We start from the raw sequence: 20434 nt of genomic DNA, 5'->3' as shown, positions 1-20434 counted from the left end.
TTTTGGTATCATCAGATATATCAAACAGTAAGATACTTTGCGTGGTATAATAAATGTGACAAAATTGGTTATATGTACAATCAAGTGATCAACACTAAGAGTCGTTTTCGAGTAATTTATATCTCACCAACAGCTGTTGAGTCGATTTTAAAGGCCTCACATCGATCATCATTATGTGTTATCCTACAATTGGCTATGGTTTAATGTTAAATCATATTAGTGTTGGATTGGTGTATCTCTCAATACAGGATACTCTTTCCCTAGCAACAGGTTTCTATAGTACCAAACAAATTCACTTATATGGATACAGAAATGCAATTTGTGTGGATATATGTATATAGTAATATAGAAAACTATATCTATTAGTTTCGCTGAATACTGGGATTTGTATGTTTAACAGTTATATTTTAACTTGTCTGAAAACTGTATAATGTCCTACATCAAATGGGTAACGTATTGTTTATTACTTTATTCCTTATACAATAATTAGTAGTAGTTGATTAGGTATATGAGTCGGTTTAATGTCAAACGACTAATACAGTTTGTATAAATTAGCCATCCATTTTGACCTTCTGAAAACACTTTAAATTAATTAATTATTATAGTACGCGAACTAAATTGAGGAAGCCTTTTCACCCAGCTGTAGAATATAAGTACTGTATATAAGAATATATAACATATGTAGTTAGATTTTTCTTTTGTCGTACCATTACCATGTGTAGTTAAATTTAATAACTGTCCTGTTTATATGAGAATTTTTATAAAATTTTAAAATAAGATTTGTTCTTAACAAAGAACTAAAAAATTATTTATATATGGGATGGATGTTTTAGTTGACCAATCCCTGAATTGTATGGATTCGACCATCACGTCATGACGTCATCCAGGATATTGACTAAGTTTTGTGGTTTTCGTGACAAGCATTTTTCTCAGTCTTTGATTTAAAAATTGGGCCGATGAGTAAGTTGCTATCAGGTTAGGTACCACGCGAGTCTCTGCGCGACAAGCGGTTTTTATAAGAATCTGTGTTCTTCACATTTGGTTTTTAATTTTGTAAGACAAATTTCATATCTTTTGACAAAGAAAAACCACTTGTCTGAAAAAAGTCTAATTGCATATTATCAACCGGATCTGTCCTATCAAACTTAAAGAAAATAACTAATACGTAATCAAACTGGCCGAAGTGTTCTAGTCCTACGGCATTCTCTACTCTGATCGATCGTGCCTTAGTTTCATGGACCAAGTTATTGGCAAAACACACAAAAATAGTACTGTGTCATTTGGGTAAAAAGTATAGTCACGAGCCTAAAGAGTGTAGTAGGCTTTCTGATAGGATATCAACATCATAAATGTGCCTAACTGGTGTGGTGGTCTCATATCCCGTGGACCGTGGTCAAAGCCGGCACACGAGAATAGAAAGTTCCGCTCCTTTGTTCCGGCAATTCGGTCTCGGAAACGTTTTATTATTTTTTTACTCTTTCAAAGTCTTTTATTATTATTATATTAGATGATACGACCAAACTACTAATAATTAGATTACTATTTCAAAGTATATAAATAATATTTCTGCCGCGTTTACTATTTATGTACAGTATACGAAATTATATAAACACTATAGGCTTATTCATTTCTGATTTTTATTTACTTAAGTAAAAAAACTCATCACTCGTAAGTACTTAACACGTGGTATCTGATTTTTTTTTTTTTTTGGGTATCTATAAAACTCATTAGAAATCATGAGTTACTACTGATTTATATTAATTTTCAAATCAATCGAAAATGCTTGTTGTTCAAGAAAAAATACTTATCTTATATTTGCGGAGACTCTGTGCAGGAGGAGGATTTGTATGTTTGACCACTAACTTACAAAAAAAAATGAAAAATGTGAATACACAAAGATCATTAATTTACATAGAAGCTTAAGGTAGGCCTTGGCCTTTTACAATAATGGGCCTTCTACATTTTGATTCTTCACTAGAGATTCTTTTATTTTCTCAAGTTAGAAAAAAACTTATGTCTGTGACATATTTTATCCACACTCTGTATTTCACTGACACTACCCAACCCCGCCAACGGAAAACCACCATGTCTGCCTCCGTCGCCGTCGTGACGGGTTTTCTCCGTCTCCCGTCAATTCAAAAGTCTCAAAGCACTTCCTTTCTCTTCTCTCGACCCAAGAGATCTTTGGTGAGACCCATATCCGCTTCACGCTCAGAATTGCCGGAAAATGTTCGGAACTTCTGGAAATGGCTGGGAGCCCAAGGAGTCGTCTCCGGGAAGTCTCCGGCAGAACCTGCGGTGGTACAGGAAGGTCTGGGACTTGTAGCCAGGCGTGATATTGGAAGAAACGAGGTCGTGTTGGAGATTCCCAAGCGGTTGTGGATAAACCCAGAGACAGTTACGGCTTCCAAGATCGGACCTTTATGCGGAGCATTGAAGCCGTGGGTTTCAGTTGCTCTGTTTTTGATCAGAGAGAAGTATGCACAAGACTCTTCATGGAGAGTTTATCTTGATATGCTTCCTCAATCTACTGATTCCACTGTCTTCTGGTGGGTTTTCTCCTTCTCTGATCATCGGTTACTTATTTGTAGGAACTGTAGAGCTTCTCTGTTTGCTCAAAGTTTGGTTTCTCTGGTCAACTGTGTAGCTAATGATATGTCTTCTTCGTGAAATGCTCCAGTACAGGTCAGAAGAGGAGCTTGCTGAGCTCAAAGGTTAATCCTTTTACCCTTTTCTTCTTCTTCTTCTTTCCATATACAGATCAGATTCATACCAACTGGTTTGGGAATTAGCTGTTGATTCACTACTAGTAGCTGATGATGAATCAAGAGACAGTTGAGCAAAACATTATAAACTTATGTGCTTTTTGTTGTTTGGCTTAGGGACTCAACTGTTGAGCACCACATTGGGTGTGAAAGAGTATGTGGAGAATGAATTCTTGAAACTGGAACAGGAGATATTACTGCCCAACAAAGATCTCTTCTCATCCCGCATAACACTTGATGACTTCATCTGGGCGTTTGGGATTCTCAAGTCGAGGGCGTTTTCTCGCCTTCGTGGCCAGAACCTTGTCTTGATCCCTCTTGCTGATTTGGTAAGCTCCTGTAGATAACTATCCATATAAGCGACAGCTATCTTCTTTATTCGTATAATGTCTTAGTTGTAAAGAATCTTCATACATTGAATGCTTTTGTCTCTGCAGAGAATCTCTGACTACAATGTTTCATTGTGAACAGATAAACCATAACCCTGCGATAACGACAGAAGATTATGCATACGAGATCAAAGGAGCTGGCCTTTTCTCTAGAGATCTCTTATTTTCCTTGAAGTCACCTGTTTATGTTGAAGCAGGTCAGCAGGTAAGCTGCAAGCACTGTTACTTAGTTTAAACCCTCAAGAGTATAAGATCTAACCCTTTTAATGCTGTGTGGGTGGTCTATTCCACAGGTATACATTCAATATGATCTGAACAAAAGCAATGCAGAACTTGCTCTGGACTATGGTTTTGTGGAATCAAACCCTAACCGAAACTCATATACTTTGACCATAGAGATACCTGAATCAGACCCATTCTATGGGGATAAGTTGGATATTGCTGAGACTAACGGGATGGGTGAGACCGGATACTTCGACATAGTAGACGACCAGACTCTTCCCGCTGGCATGCTTCAGTACCTTCGGCTTGTTGCCCTTGGCGGTTCAGATGCTTTCTTATTAGAATCTATCTTCAATAACACCATATGGGGCCATCTTGAATTGCCTGTAAGTCGTTCAAACGAGGAGCTAATATGCCGTGTTGTCAGAGATGCCTGCAAGTCTGCTCTGTCTGGTTTTAGTACCACCACTGAAGAGGTATATATATTCGAGCTCTTACTTGTAATGTCTTTGTAGGTACTTTACACTCATTTCAATTCTTGCTCGTCTTCATTGTCTTTCGTAGGATGAGAAGCTTCTGGAAGAAGGAAAGCTTGATAATAGGTTGGAAATTGCTCTTAAGATAAGGATTGGTGAGAAGAGGGTGCTTCAGCAAATCGACCAAATCTTCAAGGATAGAGAGCTTGAGCTTGATGTTTTAGAATATTACCAAGAGAGAAGGCTCAAAGATCTTGGTTTGGTTGGTGAGCAAGGGGATATCATCTTCTGGGAAGCCAAGTGAGAATTAGCTTAGCTCGTACAGAAGTCCTGCAAGAACAAACTCGGGGCCCGAAAGAAAATCTTACTGATTTGGTCTCAGACCGCATAGAGTTGAATCAATCTCGAGACAGAAGAATTAAAGGAAGAGACCACAATATGTATATTAAGCTATTGCCAAAAAACAACTTTTGAAATTTCTATAAGATGAGACAATATCTTCTTTTAGTTACATCTTAACTTACGTAAAACAATCAAATTAAGATCAGCAACTATGCAGGAAAGCTGAAAAAGTTACAAACAAAAAATGGAAAAAAACTCAGGGAAGGAACTATGCAGCTCCCGTTCAAGTATTTGGCATGCCGTCCTCTTGCAGAAGCAATGAGATAATATGCTAACAACATGACTTCATCAACGTGTTAAATTGGAATTTCTATGGCCAAACAGGTCGTGGCAATTTGTACCTTCACAAAGACACTCTTGAGGGTTTGCGTAGAAGTAATCTTCCTCCTTAGGTTTGTCAGAGATTACTCTTCGGTGTGTAGGGGCTCCTGTTCGTTTCTCATGGGCTACCTTGACGGCTTCTGCAAACTGATCCCACGTGAGGGTCTTATTGTGATGCAAGTCTAGTAGCTCCACGAGTCTCTTACGGTCAAGCAGGACTGTCTTCTTATATCCAAGGTATCTGCAAATTCAACACATAAAGACCAATTGTGTTTTTATATAGAATTACAGGTATGGTTTTCTTAACACTAACTTGTCAGTTGTCATGAAAATGAATGTATTCGATACCAAAAAAATTACCTCCGATGACCTTCCACCACTTTTGCCATGTTTCCATCATAGGTAGGAATAAAAGTGTTGCTGGCTACAGATACCATAAAATCTAAAGCAGCCATTTGAGACGAATGGTTCTGAAACTGTTGCAGCTCCGCTGACTCCAGTAGCATTTCCTTCTTTACCTATAACAAATGTGTGCAAAACTGCTAAGAAAACGTTCATATGTAATGCAGGTGCAGTTTATCACTAGTTGTAGCAAGAAAAGGGAAACCAGGACTGGTAGACTCACAATTCTCGGGAATGCTTCCCTTAAAACGGATAGCCTATGCTCGCTCCCATAAATCTCACCAGCTGCAATGTATATCTGTGTATTTTTCTCGAATCCCAGTGCTTTTAGAACCAATGCTACCTCCTCTGGCGTCAGAGGACAAAGCCCTTGCGCCCTCCTCTCCTCAGAGACTATCTCCTTCTCTCTCCACCAGGGATATGTGTACCTAAAGAACACAAAAATGGACCCATACATTAACAACAAAATCTCATCTTTTTAGTCGGAACTCCTCCAATTCAGGGCAGATGTTTTGAAGACAAACCTCATCTTTTTTAATTCTTCAGCTTCTTCCTCAGTGCAACCATGAGTGCAGCCAGAGAAAGCTAACATGTCCATCTCATATCTCAGATGCAAAGCCACAAAAGGCCCTCTTTGTTGTAGAATTCGAACTAACTTAGATCCCAAAGCCTCAAGCTGTGGAGTGAACTTAAGTCCCTGGAAGTTCACCCGGCACCTGAGCCACTGCAGAGGGAGCGAAAGACCATTGTTTGCCAGGCGGGTGTCGGTCCTATTGAAGTGTACAACTTTATGTTTGCTGAAAAGGGGCAATACCTGAACAAGAAATTTAACCAATCACAAATGCAGAAAGACACACAACAAGAAGAGAAGAAACTGCAATTTGTTGCCATAACAATGTCTTGTGGTAAGTATAGTGTCAAAGGAACCAAAAACAGAAAACTAGTCATGAACAGCACAAAACCTACCTGCTTCAAGTAATATTTTTCATCAGACCAGCTCACAGGAGGCATTTCGAACATTTGATAACCATACTTCCTTGTATACCGTTTAGGAAGCCTCCTTAAGATCCGAACTTCATCTCTTAATGAATCAATGAAATGTCTCACATTAAAAATATCCTCAAAACCACTGCAAACCAAAAAAGATTAGGATGCTTTAGATCGCTACACAGCTACAAAAATAAAACATATCAGAAGTGAAAGATCTTCTAGAAAGATAGAATGAATATACCTAGGATCAGACCAGAAAGATGTTTTGTCAAGCTCAGGAACAACGAGAGTGAGGTTTAATAGCCGAGCAACAGTCACCATATCACATATCTGAAAACAACATAAAAATCAGAATTTGGAAAACATCAAAATCTGAATCGAAAAAATTAGGAGAGCAATTAAAAGCAAGTGACCAACCGCGGATCGCATTTGATTCAATCCACCATTACAGGATACAAGTAGTATACCATTGCTTGTATAATTTCCTACAAACAAATAAAAATCAAATCAATAATAAACTCTGAAGCACCAACCAAGACGAAATAGAACCCAAGAAAACACTGACTGGGAGGAGGAAGAGGAGGTGGGAAAGGAAGAAGCTCGACAGGGGCAGAGAATCTAGAAATCTGATTGGTTAAACCAGTGAAGATCCGAGAATGCCAAAGCTCACCGGCGGCGAAAAGCTGAACCAAACATGTCCAAACCAAAATGCTGGAACAAACTCTAACGAACCAGACTTGTACACGAGGTTTGGGAACTGCCGAAGGAGGCGGAAGCTTGATATCGCTTCGCGCCTGAGTAGTCACACTCTCCGATCTAACTTCCATCTCCCTCCTCCGACGATCGTCTTCGCCGCTTCATGAGATTAAAAAAATTCTAAAAACCTAAAAAAAAAAAAAAAAAAAAATTATCTCCGATCTTGTGAATTCTTTTTATCCTTCAAAGAAAATGCAGAAATTGATAAAATTAGAAGAGAAACGCGAAATGAAATGCTTCTCCTTGTGTGTCAAAGGTTTGAATCTCGAGGTGTTTTTTATTTTATTTTTCCCGAGTAAATTCGAAATTAAGAAGAAGAAGAAGAAAACAAAAAATCACGAGACGGGAAAAAAAAAAAAGAAAGGAGGGGGTAACGGTGAGAAAGATGGGAAATAAGTTAATAACCGTCAAGTGTCTTCTTCTTGTATTTATTATTATTTTTCCCAGAGAGACACAATTCATTCTATTTGCATTTTAAAAACAATATATTCCTAATTCAGATGGCTTCAATACCAACAGAAAAATTCTTTCAAATATTAGAAAAACATAATGGTAGCTCAATATTAAATAGAGAGATTTGAAGAAGAATATATATATATATAAATCGTCAAGAAAAACAAAGATTTCAAGAACATTCAACTCTGAAAACATGTAATACTATAATAAGAAAGAAAGATGACACATTTTGCCTTTTTGGTAGTCGTTGTCATTCGTCGTCAACGAATTCACCTAATTGTTCTCTTTCCCCCCCCCCTAACTTTATTTATTGTCTCAATCTATTTATTGCACTAATCACGTTTCAGTTATAAAAAAAAAACTGTTTAATCTCTTTTAGTATGATTTTATCCGGACATCTTTTCAGTTAAAAAAAAAAAAAAAGACTGAAAGGAAATTATGACTCATGTGTAACTTTATTTGCATTATCAAAGCTATTTTCTTCTCCTCTACAAAAAAAAAAAAAAAAAAAAACACTTGAGTACAGTTATTTTCTTGATCAAGTTTAAAATTAACATTACTGAAATGTTGTGTAAAAAATCTGGAAGAGTTATTTATTTCTTTATATTTTCTTCTGATTTGGGGGTTGTATGTACACTTGAGAAGACAAGTTCAATACTCTGTAGGGCCTTCATTTTATAGCCCAGTTGAGTGATCTTTTTTTATGCAAACTTTAAAAGAGAGCCCAATTGAGAGAGTTATCATCAGTTGTAAATTTTGAAAATACTCCACGTGTTTCAACGAATGAAACAATTACACGTGGCAACGTACGTATGTTTGACTTTCTTTGTCTCCTCCCTTTCCATTAACCCGCAGAAGAAGGATAGCTTTTGAAACCCGTCAGATCGATTTCTCTCGATATCGGAGCCGCCATGGATCTTCATCGGAGCACGATTGTATTGTTAATCCTTTCAATTCTATCTCCGGTGACGATCTCTATGCGATACGAGCTGACTTCTGGTCACACGAAATGCATCTCAGAGGAGATTCACGCAAACGCATTGACCGTCGGGAAATACAGCGTCGTAAACCATAACGATGATCATCATCCTCTTCCTCCTTCCCATAAAGTCACCGTCAGGGTAATACATCTTTGAATCTCCCCATCTTAATAATTTTAATTCGCATTTCCTTCGATTTGATTCTCAGTATGTATAATGCAATGGTTTTTTTTAGGTCACATCGCCGCAAGGAACGGCTTATCACGAAGCGGACGGTGTAGAGTCGGGACAGTTTTCGTTTACAGCGATCGATACAGGGGATTATATATCTTGCTTCACCGCCGTTGATCACAAACCGGAGACGACGCTGACCATTGACTTTGATTGGAGGACCGGTATTCATACCAAGGATTGGTCCACTGTGGCTAAGAAGAGCCAAGTTGAAGTAAGTTTTTCGCCTTCTTCTTTTTACTCTTTGAAGTCTTAACTTGGTCAAACTAATTTCAATTATAGCAAATAGATTTTGATGCTTTTGTTTGTTATATGAAGAATTTGAGCATTGTGCTCGGATGTGTAAGAAATTTGGTAGCTAAGATAGACCAAGACATTATGCTTGAAACTGGAATGTTATATATGAATTGAGAATTGCTATGTAGTGTATAGGTTTCTAAATTATGTTGGTGCATTGGTTTGGTTTGAATCACTGCTTAGGGTTCAAAAACGCAACTGATAGGGGTTGTCTGTTTGCGGTCTTGCATATGAAGAAATTGATTGTTTAGTTTAACTTGAAACCCGATCAATTTATAAAGGTAGCTAGGAACTTAGGACTAGGCTTTACCAGATTACAGAGCAAAGCTATCTTTAAATGAAAGTAGATGGGCTTTGACATACAACAGAGCAAGACTAGCTTGAAATGTGATATATAGCCTCTTAAAGAGATTGCAGAGTTTTTTTAAAGGAATGTTTTGTTGACCTTTGCCATGGTCGTATCTTGATGTTATTTGGCCAGACGATGGAGATTGAGGTTAAGAAGTTATTTGACACCGTGAATTCCATCCACGAAGAGATGTTCTATCTCCGCGACAGGTAATTTAATTACAACAAAGCATGTTTTCCCTTCAAGTCGCTTAATCTTGAGGAAGAGAATGACTCGAAAACTCAAAATACCCATTCCTCATTTGGTATATTGCAGGGAAGAAGAAATGCATAATCTGAACATATCGACGAATTCGAAGATGGCATGGTTGAGTTTTGTATCGCTTGCAGTTTGTTTATCGGTCGCAGGTCTTCAGTTTTGGCACTTGAAGACCTTCTTCCAGAAAAAGAAGCTCATCTAAATTGTATTCAAAACCCTGAGACTATAGCTTTTATATATAACACAACTGATTTCATTTTTGTCAACCTATTTATTTTCTTACTGGATGTTTCCGACATAGACAATTAACCTGCAAATTCAATCCAATCCATGGAACAACAAAAGCTCTTTTGTCACACTCTTGTAGTAAGTCGTTTACTGTAAAACAAATGAAAATATGAAAAAGAAGCAATCTTTACAAAAAGACAAGAAACAGAAGAGAAATAATAATAAGCAAACAGAATAATATCACTTTCTTGTTTCTGGTTGTTCTTGTTCATAAATAATGATTTGGTGTATTATGAAGTGAATAAGCCCCAATGGTGATCTGATGGTAGAGTTTCCTTGATCTTTTCAAGTCTCTTGAGGATGTCCAGAAACGACGGTCTTTGGTTCATGTCCGCATCCCAGCATTTCACAATTAACCTATCATGAGAAGGAACACTGGTTAGTTAGTTAACATGTAGACTAACGCTGATTCATGTGGCCTTGGGTTTTGCTTACTCTCTTAAATCTGGTGTGCATCCTTTGGAACGGAATGTAGGTCTGTGTCCATCTGATACATGTTTGGCTGCTTCATATGGCTCGTGGTTCGCAAACGGTGGCTCTCCTTCAAGCATCTGGATAGAATGTGATGATTAAATTAAGGTTCAAATGAACTTTGGTTCTGTTTATTAGACTAATAGAAAAAAATTTCTAGTTCAGATTCTTAGTACCTCGTAAAGTATCATTGCAAAGGAGAAGACATCAACTTTCTTGTCATATCTTCTATGCCTGAATACTTCAGGAGCCATATACCGGTCTGGTTTTGTTGCACAGACAAAGGTGGTGAAGTTAGAGAAATGAAAGAACAAAAATGGGAGATGACATCAGCTTTTACTATAAACCAACACTTACAGCTTCCGGTTTCACCAGTCATTTTGTAGACATCATGAGAGTTTTGAACCTTTATGAGTTTACTTAGCCCAAAGTCTCCAACTTTCAAGTGGTCTGGACTGGAATTAACCAGAAGAACGTTCCTGAAATATAAAATGCGAGAAGCAGTTTACAAACAGCAAATCTGAAGTAAGAAACTGAGGCTCTATGAAGCAATTTTGATTACCTTGGTTTAAGATCTCGGTGAATAATAACATTTGGTTCATTGTGAAGATATGTCATTCCTCTGTAACAACAATTTTTGTAAACCACTCAGGCCAACTATGATGAACAAAATTTCACATGATATCTCGAATGTTAAAACTTCAAGTACCTCGCGATATCCAACGCAAAGTTGACAGCAGTTGCTGGAGTTAGACCGCCCTTTTCCTTGAGGTATTGATGAAGATCTCCCTGTGATGAATCATTTAGTTAGCCAAGAAATGAATCTGCAGAGATAAAAGACAGATGATAGCGAAAACCTACCCCGCGCAAGTATTCAGTGATTAACATTAGAGGCTTTCTTTCGGTTACAGCTCCTAAGAATTGCACTATATTAGGATGACGAAGCTTAACTAGCAAATCAACCTCATGCCTGAAGTCCTGACTGCATCACAGCAAATATGGAACTTATGAAACACAAGAAACTTAGGTAAGAGCAAATGAAATATAAGAGAGAGAGAGAGTAATAAGAACTTACATAACAAGTCTATCATCTGAAAGAGATGGAAGAATACGTTTCACAGCTACTGGTGTTCCTCTCCAATAGGCTTTCACAATCTCACCAAAGGAACCCTAAAAGAACATGAGACCAACCTCCAATCAGCCAAAAGAAGAACTACATCGTATTGAACTAAACACAGAGAATGCTTGAAATACACACCTTTCCAATCATAGCGGCATTTGAGAAATCGAGCTCAGCAGGTTCAATTTCCCAGTCACATTTCTTTGGAATCGGTGGTGGCACAGGCTTTGGTTCAAAGTGACTTCCATTTTGACCCTACATCAAGAATTTACTCAGCAAGACACAAAACGGGACGAGTAATTGAAACACTAAAGTGCCTCTCTGAATCTCTGAAAAACAAGTATAACGAACAACACTGTAGTAAGCAGCTACTTCAGAGAGAAGATGAAATATCCTAGATTTAGAGCTTCTCATATTCAATAGCAATCACACTACCTACCCTAAATAAAGAATCAAACAAAACGGACAATGTCTAATCTAAAGCTATACACATTACAAGATCAGAAAGAAATTTCAAAAAACTCACATAAGATAAACCGCCATGAGATTTCAGCAGCTCAATCATCTTCTGCTTTCTAGCTCCTTCTGCATCAGCCAAAGGCTTCAAAAATACCCAAAAAACCAAACCAAAAAAGAAACAATTTTCAGATTCAGTATCACAACAAAGTTGAGAGATTTGAAGGGAGGAACACAAAAAGGAAGAGCCTTTTTATTTACCGTGTTCTTCCATCTATCCTGAGCGTTGACATCAGCACCAAACTCGAGGAGACATTTAACGACATCGAGCCAACCGTGAAGCGAAGCAACGTGGAGAGGCGTTCGTTTGTCATAGTCTCTGGCGTGAACCAAAGAAGGATCTTCCTCCAAGAGTTTCCGAACTGCAGCTGCGTCGTTTTGGTGAGCGTGCCACAGAATCAGAGATGTTCTACTCACACGTGCCTTCTCCTTTTGTTTGTCGTATGAAGACGGTGAAGGCACGCTCGTTCCCGCAGCAGCGGCTTGTTCGCCACCGTCTCCTGCCGCCGGTGGATCAGAGCTCATCTCAACCCGATTCAGCTAATTTGAGAGAAGAAAAGAAAAAGAAAAAAAAAGATTGAGATTTTCGACAAAAGGGTTTCGATTGAGCGATACGAATCACACAGTGATCTTAGCTACCGCGTGATTGAGGAATCAATCAAATTCTTTACTGTGAAAACCAGATTTGAGAAGAGAGAGAGACGATTCTATTTCTTGTTTTCTTATGTCCTTTGCTTGTGTGAACGTAGATCATCCGCCGTTAACTTAGCCGTCAAGTTGATGACTTTTTCCTCCGTCTATTTTAGTGAGTTTTTTAAAACTCTGTCACCGTTATCTCTGACTTTTCTCTTTTGGTCCTTTTTATTATTAGTGACCGACTAAGAAGGCCTACTACTTAGGGAAGGAATCAAAGGGATCAATGATGTGATTAGTTCTTTAGAAAGTTTCATAATTTTATTGAATAATGTAAATTTAGTTTGAATTTGGTTAATTTTGAAGAAAATTACAAAAAAAAAAACAAATATTTGATGTAAATTCTTACAATAATACAATGTTCTAAAATTGAAAAGAAGAATGGTCACCTTGATTATTTTACCCTTTTTGAGTTAAGAAAACATAAGTAAATCAAAGTGCTAAGTTAATACATATCATTTCATAAATTTTAAGTTTGACAAATCAATACAAAAATACTATGGATCATATAATAATAACCGTTATGGTCTCTATGAAATGTAGTAGTCAACGATCCGGATAACATGGAATCACATCTATGATCTATCACATGACTTCTATTAATACATACACACGTATATATGCCTTTGGCATCTATTTTTTATTTTATTGTGAACAAAAAAAAGTCACTATTTCTCATGTTAAAAATTTCAATTTGCATTGGTCTTTTTGTCAGCTAATCATCATACTTGACCAACTTATTTGTTTATACATGAAAACAAAAAATCCGAACTATAAACTAGTGGATTAGCTTTTGAGAAGCCTTCAAGTAAAGAAGCACAGCTTCAAGAGAATTATGAGGAGCAATATCAGTATGGAGCACAAGTAATATGTATATATATACACACACGGTTAATTACAGTTTAATAATATATACAAGTATAATAAATTAATGTAAGGTGGCCTACACTTGTTTCACAAGCTATTTACCATCCCTCAAGTCCTCAAGAGAACGCTTACGAGATCCCAGATTACGCTCCAACGTCTGAGGTGTTGGTGGAGTTCTTCCCCGGCGGAAGAGCACTGCCAGTGACCTTGTTTTCCGGCAAAGATCAAAAACCTATTCAAAAACAAAAAAACAAAAAACAAAAACAAAACAAAGCTGATCATTTCAAATGTTCCAAGGCAACAAATTTATAGAATGAGATGATATCGTTGTCGCATAATCTTACAGATGAGGCCTCAATCTCAGCGACGCCTTCACACCCTTTTCCTCCACCTTGTAATAGGTCACAGTATCTAACAGCCTCATTCACATCTTCAAATACCTTTTCAGATAAAAGATTTATATCACATTTAGTGGGTTCCAATAGGGTGTTGGAAGTGATTCATAGAAAATTACTTACCAATACTCCATCTCGAATGTCTTCAACGAGCATATCAAATTTAGTTTTGGGTCTAGACTGTTTTTTCTGGTTGCTGATCCTACTAGGAAACAACAGTCCAAGCTCTTTCTCTACTTCACTGTTACAAACGGATTGCTATTGTTGTTATGCAAGGGAGATAAAAAAAAAAAAAAAAAAAAAACTANAAATAAGCTTGAGTGGAATAGAGTTTGGAACCTGTGGTTTGTTCTTGTTTTCATGGTGCAGATCTGGTTTTCTCTCTGTGTTAGTACATATACAGGCTTCGAGTCCCCTCTCCATGGGTTGGACTCCAACACTGAGATTGTTGCCAAGACACAGTGAGAGAGGGTTAGTCAACGAAATCACCAAAGCAAGATACACAGAGCAGTAGAGGAACACAACATCAAATCCTAAACTTTAGACCACTTATGTTCCCATCCTATAAATCTGTTTTTGATATTCCTATGCATCAGCATTTTCTGGGAAAGATGAGATGATAAAACCGTGTTGTGAAAGAAGTTATGGAAACTAGAAATAAACAATTTTTCCATATCATAGTTACAGCTAAAAAGCCCTCTTCTCCTAGAGAGCTTCACTGGCTGTGTGTGACACTATGACTAACCTCTGGCATTGTTCAACAAAACGATTTGATTCCTGTTAACGAAGACAACGCACTAAGGAATTCAAACTACTGCAAAATTACCAGATTTTTCTAGAGAAACTTAAAAAAAAAAAAAAAAAAAAACTATGTATCAAGTTACATTGGCATATGCTTCAATGGAAATATCAAGTTAAAAAGATAAAACGCAGAAATTGAAAGCGCAGAGCACAAAATCGCAATAGCAGCCTCAGTTCAGGAGCTACGATGAGTAACCAAAGTGATTGAGAGATTATACCATCATAGCTGGTGGAATCAAACGTCTGCTCTAATTTCCGACGCATCTCGTAAGCACGAGACGAGACTTGCCTTACAAACTCATCGGAAGTCCCAGGGATCGTACCGTCCAAGTGAAGCGCCCGCTCTACTTCCTCGCTCTCTTCTTCTTCATCGCCACCAAGCTTATCTGATCCTCCTCCGCCGCCGGTCGATCTACAGCTAACGAACAGTCTCCTTCTCGAAATCGAAACTCGTCTACCGGAGCTACACAGTCCGGAAAAGGAAGGACGAAGACGAATCGATACTGATCGTGAAGTCGAAATGGAGATCGTAGTAGTGGTGGTCGGAGGAAGTATGATAGAAGGAGATACATATATCAGCGACTCCATTTGAACTTCCTCTTCTTTCTATTATTCACTCTTCTTAGAGATCAATCGGAGAAATTAACGATTCTCTTTGCTTAGGTTTTTGATTTTCTCGGGAAAAGTTCAGTTTTGGGAAAATTCACGACGTAACGTAAACGACTCAACGAGTAGTAAAAAACTCGTGGAAGCAGCAGCTGAAGCCGCTGATATTTTTCCTTTGGTGGGTCCCACATTTGTTTAAAACCTTCTACCTCATTCCAAGGTTCATATTTCAACAGAGTGGAACTGGAAACATTCTAATGGAGGGGCTTAATCTGATATCTGGATTAGAAACACATATATATTACAAAATACGTAGAGAGGTTACATAAAATGCTTTTCACTTTCACTTCAGTCATATATAAGGTCACGAACCAGTTGTGCCAGTTTCAGGAGAAGATAAGCCGTTAGAGACGGTTTCATCATCGTCAAGCTGTGTTGATTCTTGATCAGGGAATACCTCTAGTCGCATAGATGGAGCAATGTTGTTAACATGAAGCCATGTTAGTTCCCATAAGCTATCTCCACCAAGTGCACTTCTTTGCAAAAGCACGCCTTTGGTCTTCATCACAAGCAATATGTTCTTCAGTAGCTCTGGCACCGACTCCTGGAGCTTGTCGCTTTTTTTGCCCCTTACTTTCACTTTCATGTATTTCTCCATTCGGGTTAGGACACCGAGCCATAGTTTGCAGAAGGTAGATAACTGTGATAGCTCTTGGAGTTGTTGAAGAAACACTTTGGAGAGGAGTTTGATCGCGAGAAGCAATGTGCCTTCCATGTTTCGATAGTCTTTCTGTGACCCAGCAGCTAACTCAAGTAAGTCATCTAATACCGTGAAGATTACTTTGTCAAAGCATTCAGACCACATGCTATGACTTAGGTTGATCCCATCTACTCCCCCTAAACACTTTTGTAACAACTGTAACGCGTGGTTTCTTACATCCTCTCTCTGGACTAAACACACTTTTCTTAGTCCTTGGACAAGCCAAAACCACATTTCCCCAATATCTTGTGACATCTTCCCGAAATCTTCTTCTCCCATGTTTTCCTTAGCTGTGCGAGCCCATTTTGCCAAATATTCTAATGAATCTCCCATTAGATCGAGGGCACGGATAGACCGTTCGGATTGTCCCACACGTGATTCAGCAAACTGTCTCGCAGCATCAACACACAGTACATAATTGGCTGGATACAGGTGAGTTCCTTCAGACATAACAAAGGATACCGCATTAAATCCTGCTTCAGAAGCTTCTGGGTGCCGGGCTGTGATGGAGAGTAAGGATGTGATCGTTCTCCATCCGGCCTGAGACCTGATGTGATTAGCATTGGCTTTCACAAGACGGCTGACTTCAACTGCAATTTGCTCGCAATAGGCATCCGCAACACGAGCATCCAGTTTCAGCACAAGCTGAAGAGATCTCAAAAGCTCATCAGCTAGGCTTTCTTTATAAGGAAGTAGTCTCTGGCAGATCCGAAGTAGACCGAAAATAGCTTTATCCACTAAGTTGCATGGCATCAACGTTGACTGAGCAATTGTAGCTATATGTTCATAGACACCTTGCCAAAGGAGAACAATCCTGTCTCTGTTGTTAAGAGTGATTGCGATAAGCAATTCCAGACAGAAAACTGCAGTATCCTCGTCCTCAGGAGAACTGGTTCCTTTTTGTGGCCTACCTGCAGCCCAAATGAGAGCACGTGCAAGCTGCAACAAAGATTCAGCTTGTAGAAATTTGCTTTCGGTAAATATGCTGTCAATGTGACACTTCTGAATTGTTTGAAGTGTTCGTTGATGAGCTGCAAGCTGTTGCTCAGTAGGCTGTGATCTTGGCTCTTCTGTATCAAGTGAGAGAAGCTGACTAAACCTTCCCATCAATCCGGAAGATCTCCTCGGAGTTCCCATCGACTGTAGATGAGCTGAAGATAGGGAATTCGCGAGAGGCTTTCCTTGTCCTTGCTCAGATGATAGTTCAGATTCATCAGCTGCATCACTGGCTACACGAGCTGGTAGAAGTCCAAGTTTATGTAGCCGTAAGATACAGTCCAAGATGTTCCTCCAACCCGTACGTATATAATCTCCATATTTGTTTGCAATGGTAAAAATAGTGATAGTAGCCATCCTTGCTTTTGCGTCATCACCAAATGCGAGAACGGGTTCATCAACAGATGATGGATTCAAGAGAGTTGTGAATTTGCAGAGAGACACAACCAGATCATCAAGCACATCTTCAAGATGGTGACAGGCAGATATTTTAGCAATAGCCAGGAATCCATCGATGCATGTCTGGTAAACGTCTTCATGTTCCGCATGGTCAAAAACGACTGATATGGCAGCAATGGTTGGACCAGACATAATGGCAAACATATCATGGTCAAGATAAGCCCTTGAATCAGCCATAATATACGGAGCAGTTTTCTTAGATTTATGCATCAAATCAATCCAACGGCTGGGAGTCATTTCAGGAAAGCCTGCACCTTGTTCTGGAGTAGTCCTGATCTCATTGTTGCAGATGGAGTGATAGAGTTCAGACAAAAATTCTCTGGGTAGATCATTTCCTCCATTGATATGCCTATTGTTGCGAATAAAATCTTCTTCTGTCATCTTTTTCTTTACTTGAACGTTGTGTTGATCAGTGTTAAGCATGATAATAGAGTATGATAACACAAGAGCAGCATCCTTGTTCGCCAGAATCTCAGGAGACTGCATATAGTATCTTTCAGAGAACGCCTCAAGCACTCTCTGTATTTTCTGAGATTCTCCAGGCAACCTGAAAGTTTCCAAGAAGAGTCGGAGTGCAGTATCCAAATTCATGTACTGGAAATCGAAAGTCCCAGCAAATTCATTGAGTACCTGAACACAGAATTCGTCATGGTTTCCAAGAAAATCCCCAACAAGGTTCTTATCAAGTCCAGCAGTATATCTGAAAAAGCAAGCTACACTTTGGGGATCAAGTTTGTCCGGCAAAAGATGTGTCCCTTGGAGAAACTCTAACCCCTTCTTTGGATCCCTGTTAAAGTGATCTGCTCCAATCATTAACCTTCTCTTGATATATTTTCTTCTGCGTACAAATGAAACCCAGTGATTTGGATCACTATAATTGTCACACTTAACCATCCAGAAAGGTGTATACTCATCAAGATGGACAGGACCCAAGTCCAAACCAGTTAATCCATTACTTATCCTCTCAGCCATTCCCTGAATAACAGCAATTAGACCATCCAGAGCAAGAATGTGCATTGCGGACAAAGGACAGTTCACAGGAAATGTGCTCTTCGATAGAAGATTGGACAGCTCTTCAAAGACGTTGCTGCAAGTTATATCACAATCAAGATTGGCATACATCTCCACCATAAAACTCTTCTGCCTACAGAAGTTCACAAGAGCCTCCATAGCAACCTCTTGCTGCTGATACGAGGGACCATATTTTCCTTGAGCAAGCCTTAGGATCACACAGGAAAAGAATGCCTCAAGCTGCAATTTGAGTTCGGTACGTAGATGTTGATACAAATTGAGCACAATGCTGCAAACCATCGAAAGAATAAGGGGGCTCATTGACAAGCCGAATTGCATCAAGTTACGAAATAACTCATCTTGAATCAAGCTTAACAATCTTGGGTGATAGCGGATTGACGATCCACCAAGTTCAATGGCTGAGTTTATCAAATTCAACNATACTCATCAAGATGGACAGGACCCAAGTCCAAACCAGTTAATCCATTACTTATCCTCTCAGCCATTCCCTGAATAACAGCAATTAGACCATCCAGAGCAAGAATGTGCATTGCGGACAAAGGACAGTTCACAGGAAATGTGCTCTTCGATAGAAGATTGGACAGCTCTTCAAAGACGTTGCTGCAAGTTATATCACAATCAAGATTGGCATACATCTCCACCATAAAACTCTTCTGCCTACAGAAGTTCACAAGAGCCTCCATAGCAACCTCTTGCTGCTGATACGAGGGACCATATTTTCCTTGAGCAAGCCTTAGGATCACACAGGAAAAGAATGCCTCAAGCTGCAATTTGAGTTCGGTACGTAGATGTTGATACAAATTGAGCACAATGCTGCAAACCATCGAAAGAATAAGGGGGCTCATTGACAAGCCGAATTGCATCAAGTTACGAAATAACTCATCTTGAATCAAGCTTAACAATCTTGGGTGATAGCGGATTGACGATCCACCAAGTTCAATGGCTGAGTTTATCAAATTCAACGCAAACAGAGGCACATCTTCGTCAAATGCTATGGTGTTTGATCGGGAGCCCATCCCAACATGTTCAACCACATTTAGCAAAGAGCATAAAAAGTGAAATATTTCCACCATACTTGGAACTCCGTATGGCTCTGTCATTATATGCAAATCATATGGAGAAGCCGCCTTTCTGCTTCCAGGCCCAACTGGTCCATCATCCATCAAACTTTGAGCACCAGATGCAAAAGTTGCCACAGAATTTTCAGTGTCATACTCGGAATTGCCACTTCCATCCTCGACTGGTTTACTCACAATGGCATAATCGTTGTCTACTCCAGCTTTCTGCAACCATACAATATACCATTAGTACTCATTCCACTATAAGTGATATATATATGAAAACAAGAGAAAAATGCATAAAATCGCATCTGTTGGGAAAGTTGTTCCGTAACAAATGAATTATTTACTATATGCAGAATTGCTAGTCTTCTTGTTCTAATAGTGCTCTTTGACTCACACTAGGAAAATAAAATCTGAAAGAAGATATCCCACAATAAACTTGCACACCAAACAGACTTTAATCAACTGTAAAGGAAATAACAAGGACCCCAATAACATACCTCTTGCTTGATGCTTCCAGCTCTGTTGACTAGTGTATTTTCTGTTCTGTCAACATCTGGGAGATGGGCGAAGATACACCTTACTAATTCATGCATGGTGTGGCGAGCTACACGTTGCAATAACTCACCTTTCATTCCTGCTTGGTGGACAACACGAAAACAAGTATTGACGACAGTGCATACATGCTGATTGCTTAGCATAACTGATGCTTTATTTTTCATGCATGCCAGAAGAACCTGCAGGATCTTCATTAGTACAACCTCTTCTGATGCAGGATCTGTCACCTCAAATCGGCAGCTTGTCACAGAATCAACTACCAAGTGCATTGCGTCTTCAATATTTGCAGTATTTTGATCAATTACATTCAGATTTAAGATCTTGTAAACTGATGACAAAGCAATACTGGTTATCGGTGCTCCAGTTTCATCCGAACGTATCACATCAAGAAAGGGCTGAAGATACAACATAGGACTAATCGTATGCCATGGCTGGTTCCATGAGAACACCTGCTTTCTAAGAGCTTTAAGTGACTGAATCAACGAGTGTTCTAGTTGATCATCACCAGACATGTATC

General features: G+C 38.9%; 6 protein-coding genes across 6 annotated transcripts in view; 2 read left to right on the top strand and 4 right to left on the bottom strand.

The window, feature by feature from the left end:
* Positions 2005-4359, top strand: LOC104772851 (fructose-bisphosphate aldolase-lysine N-methyltransferase, chloroplastic-like). The gene is made up of 6 exons (XM_010497412.2): positions 2005-2549; positions 2686-2714; positions 2883-3094; positions 3237-3359; positions 3448-3852; positions 3941-4359. Exons 1-6 carry the CDS (start codon positions 2014-2016, stop codon positions 4154-4156), a joined length of 1521 nt encoding a protein of 506 aa, XP_010495714.1. The 5' UTR covers positions 2005-2013; the 3' UTR covers positions 4157-4359.
* On the bottom strand, positions 4298-7096 carry LOC104772856 (uncharacterized protein At1g04910-like). Its single transcript, XM_010497418.2, has 8 exons — positions 6533-7096; positions 6385-6452; positions 6209-6297; positions 5944-6106; positions 5502-5791; positions 5201-5405; positions 4936-5093; positions 4298-4816 (listed from the first exon to the last, which is right to left on the bottom strand). Exons 1-8 carry the CDS (start codon positions 6792-6794, stop codon positions 4543-4545), a joined length of 1509 nt encoding a protein of 502 aa, XP_010495720.1. The 5' UTR covers positions 6795-7096; the 3' UTR covers positions 4298-4542.
* LOC104772844 (transmembrane emp24 domain-containing protein p24delta7-like) lies at positions 8007-9576 on the top strand. Its single transcript, XM_010497407.1, has 4 exons — positions 8007-8300; positions 8395-8604; positions 9169-9245; positions 9352-9576. The coding sequence occupies exons 1-4, from the start codon at positions 8091-8093 to the stop codon at positions 9494-9496; spliced, it is 642 nt and encodes a 213-aa protein (XP_010495709.1). The 5' UTR covers positions 8007-8090; the 3' UTR covers positions 9497-9576.
* Positions 9626-12467, bottom strand: LOC104772835 (serine/threonine-protein kinase STY46). Its single transcript, XM_010497401.2, has 11 exons — positions 11891-12467; positions 11700-11774; positions 11312-11428; positions 11129-11223; positions 10915-11035; positions 10763-10842; positions 10616-10675; positions 10411-10532; positions 10230-10315; positions 10018-10133; positions 9626-9939 (listed from the first exon to the last, which is right to left on the bottom strand). The coding sequence occupies exons 1-11, from the start codon at positions 12212-12214 to the stop codon at positions 9813-9815; spliced, it is 1323 nt and encodes a 440-aa protein (XP_010495703.1). The 5' UTR covers positions 12215-12467; the 3' UTR covers positions 9626-9812.
* LOC104772829 lies at positions 13186-15175 on the bottom strand. The gene is made up of 5 exons (XM_010497397.2): positions 14664-15175; positions 13984-14083; positions 13768-13885; positions 13594-13689; positions 13186-13481 (listed from the first exon to the last, which is right to left on the bottom strand). Exons 1-5 carry the CDS (start codon positions 15031-15033, stop codon positions 13344-13346), a joined length of 822 nt encoding a protein of 273 aa, XP_010495699.1. The 5' UTR covers positions 15034-15175; the 3' UTR covers positions 13186-13343.
* LOC104772824 (ARF guanine-nucleotide exchange factor GNOM) overlaps positions 15332-20434 on the bottom strand; it is a 7893-nt gene continuing 2790 nt past the window's right edge. Inside the window, exons 3-5 of the mRNA XM_019243437.1 lie at positions 19860-20427; positions 19230-19581; positions 15332-18684 (exon numbers count right to left, since the gene is read on the bottom strand). Coding sequence (XP_019098982.1) covers positions 15416-18684; positions 19230-19581; positions 19860-20427 — 4189 coding nt within the window. The 3' untranslated portion in view covers positions 15332-15415. The remainder of the gene's footprint in view (positions 18685-19229; positions 19582-19859; positions 20428-20434) is intronic.

This window comes from Camelina sativa, chromosome 3 (assembly GCF_000633955.1).
Source record: "Camelina sativa cultivar DH55 chromosome 3, Cs, whole genome shotgun sequence".
NCBI classification, from domain to species: domain Eukaryota; kingdom Viridiplantae; phylum Streptophyta; class Magnoliopsida; order Brassicales; family Brassicaceae; genus Camelina; species Camelina sativa.
This window is presented reverse-complemented; position numbering and strand designations above follow the sequence as displayed.

Excerpts from the sequence above, each read along its gene's own strand:
- LOC104772851 (XM_010497412.2), top strand. The coding sequence starts at position 2,014 with ATGTCTGTGACATATTTTATCCACACTCTGTATTTCACTGACACTACC. Across the intron at positions 2,550-2,685 it reads ACTGATTCCACTGTCTTCTG|GTCAGAAGAGGAGCTTGCTG; the intron begins GTGGGTTTTCTC and ends GCTCCAGTACAG. Across the intron at positions 3,853-3,940 it reads TTAGTACCACCACTGAAGAG|GATGAGAAGCTTCTGGAAGA; the intron begins GTATATATATTC and ends TGTCTTTCGTAG.
- LOC104772856 (XM_010497418.2), bottom strand. The coding sequence starts at position 6,794 with ATGGAAGTTAGATCGGAGAGTGTGACTACTCAGGCGCGAAGCGATATC. Across the intron at positions 6,453-6,532 it reads ACCTCCTCTTCCTCCTCCCA|GAAATTATACAAGCAATGGT; the intron begins GTCAGTGTTTTC and ends ATTTGTTTGTAG. Across the intron at positions 5,094-5,200 it reads GGGAAGCATTCCCGAGAATT|GTAAAGAAGGAAATGCTACT; the intron begins GTGAGTCTACCA and ends CATTTGTTATAG.
- LOC104772844 (XM_010497407.1), top strand. The coding sequence starts at position 8,091 with ATGGATCTTCATCGGAGCACGATTGTATTGTTAATCCTTTCAATTCTA. Across the intron at positions 8,605-9,168 it reads CTAAGAAGAGCCAAGTTGAA|ACGATGGAGATTGAGGTTAA; the intron begins GTAAGTTTTTCG and ends TTATTTGGCCAG. Across the intron at positions 9,246-9,351 it reads ATGTTCTATCTCCGCGACAG|GGAAGAAGAAATGCATAATC; the intron begins GTAATTTAATTA and ends GGTATATTGCAG.
- LOC104772835 (XM_010497401.2), bottom strand. The coding sequence starts at position 12,214 with ATGAGCTCTGATCCACCGGCGGCAGGAGACGGTGGCGAACAAGCCGCT. Across the intron at positions 11,224-11,311 it reads ATGCCGCTATGATTGGAAAG|GGTTCCTTTGGTGAGATTGT; the intron begins GTGTGTATTTCA and ends ATGTTCTTTTAG. Across the intron at positions 10,843-10,914 it reads TCACTGAATACTTGCGCGGG|GGAGATCTTCATCAATACCT; the intron begins GTAGGTTTTCGC and ends GATTCATCACAG.
- LOC104772829 (XM_010497397.2), bottom strand. The coding sequence starts at position 15,033 with ATGGAGTCGCTGATATATGTATCTCCTTCTATCATACTTCCTCCGACC. Across the intron at positions 13,886-13,983 it reads AAAACAAGAACAAACCACAG|TGAAGTAGAGAAAGAGCTTG; the intron begins GTTCCAAACTCT and ends CGTTTGTAACAG. Across the intron at positions 13,690-13,767 it reads ACATTCGAGATGGAGTATTG|GTATTTGAAGATGTGAATGA; the intron begins GTAAGTAATTTT and ends TTATCTGAAAAG.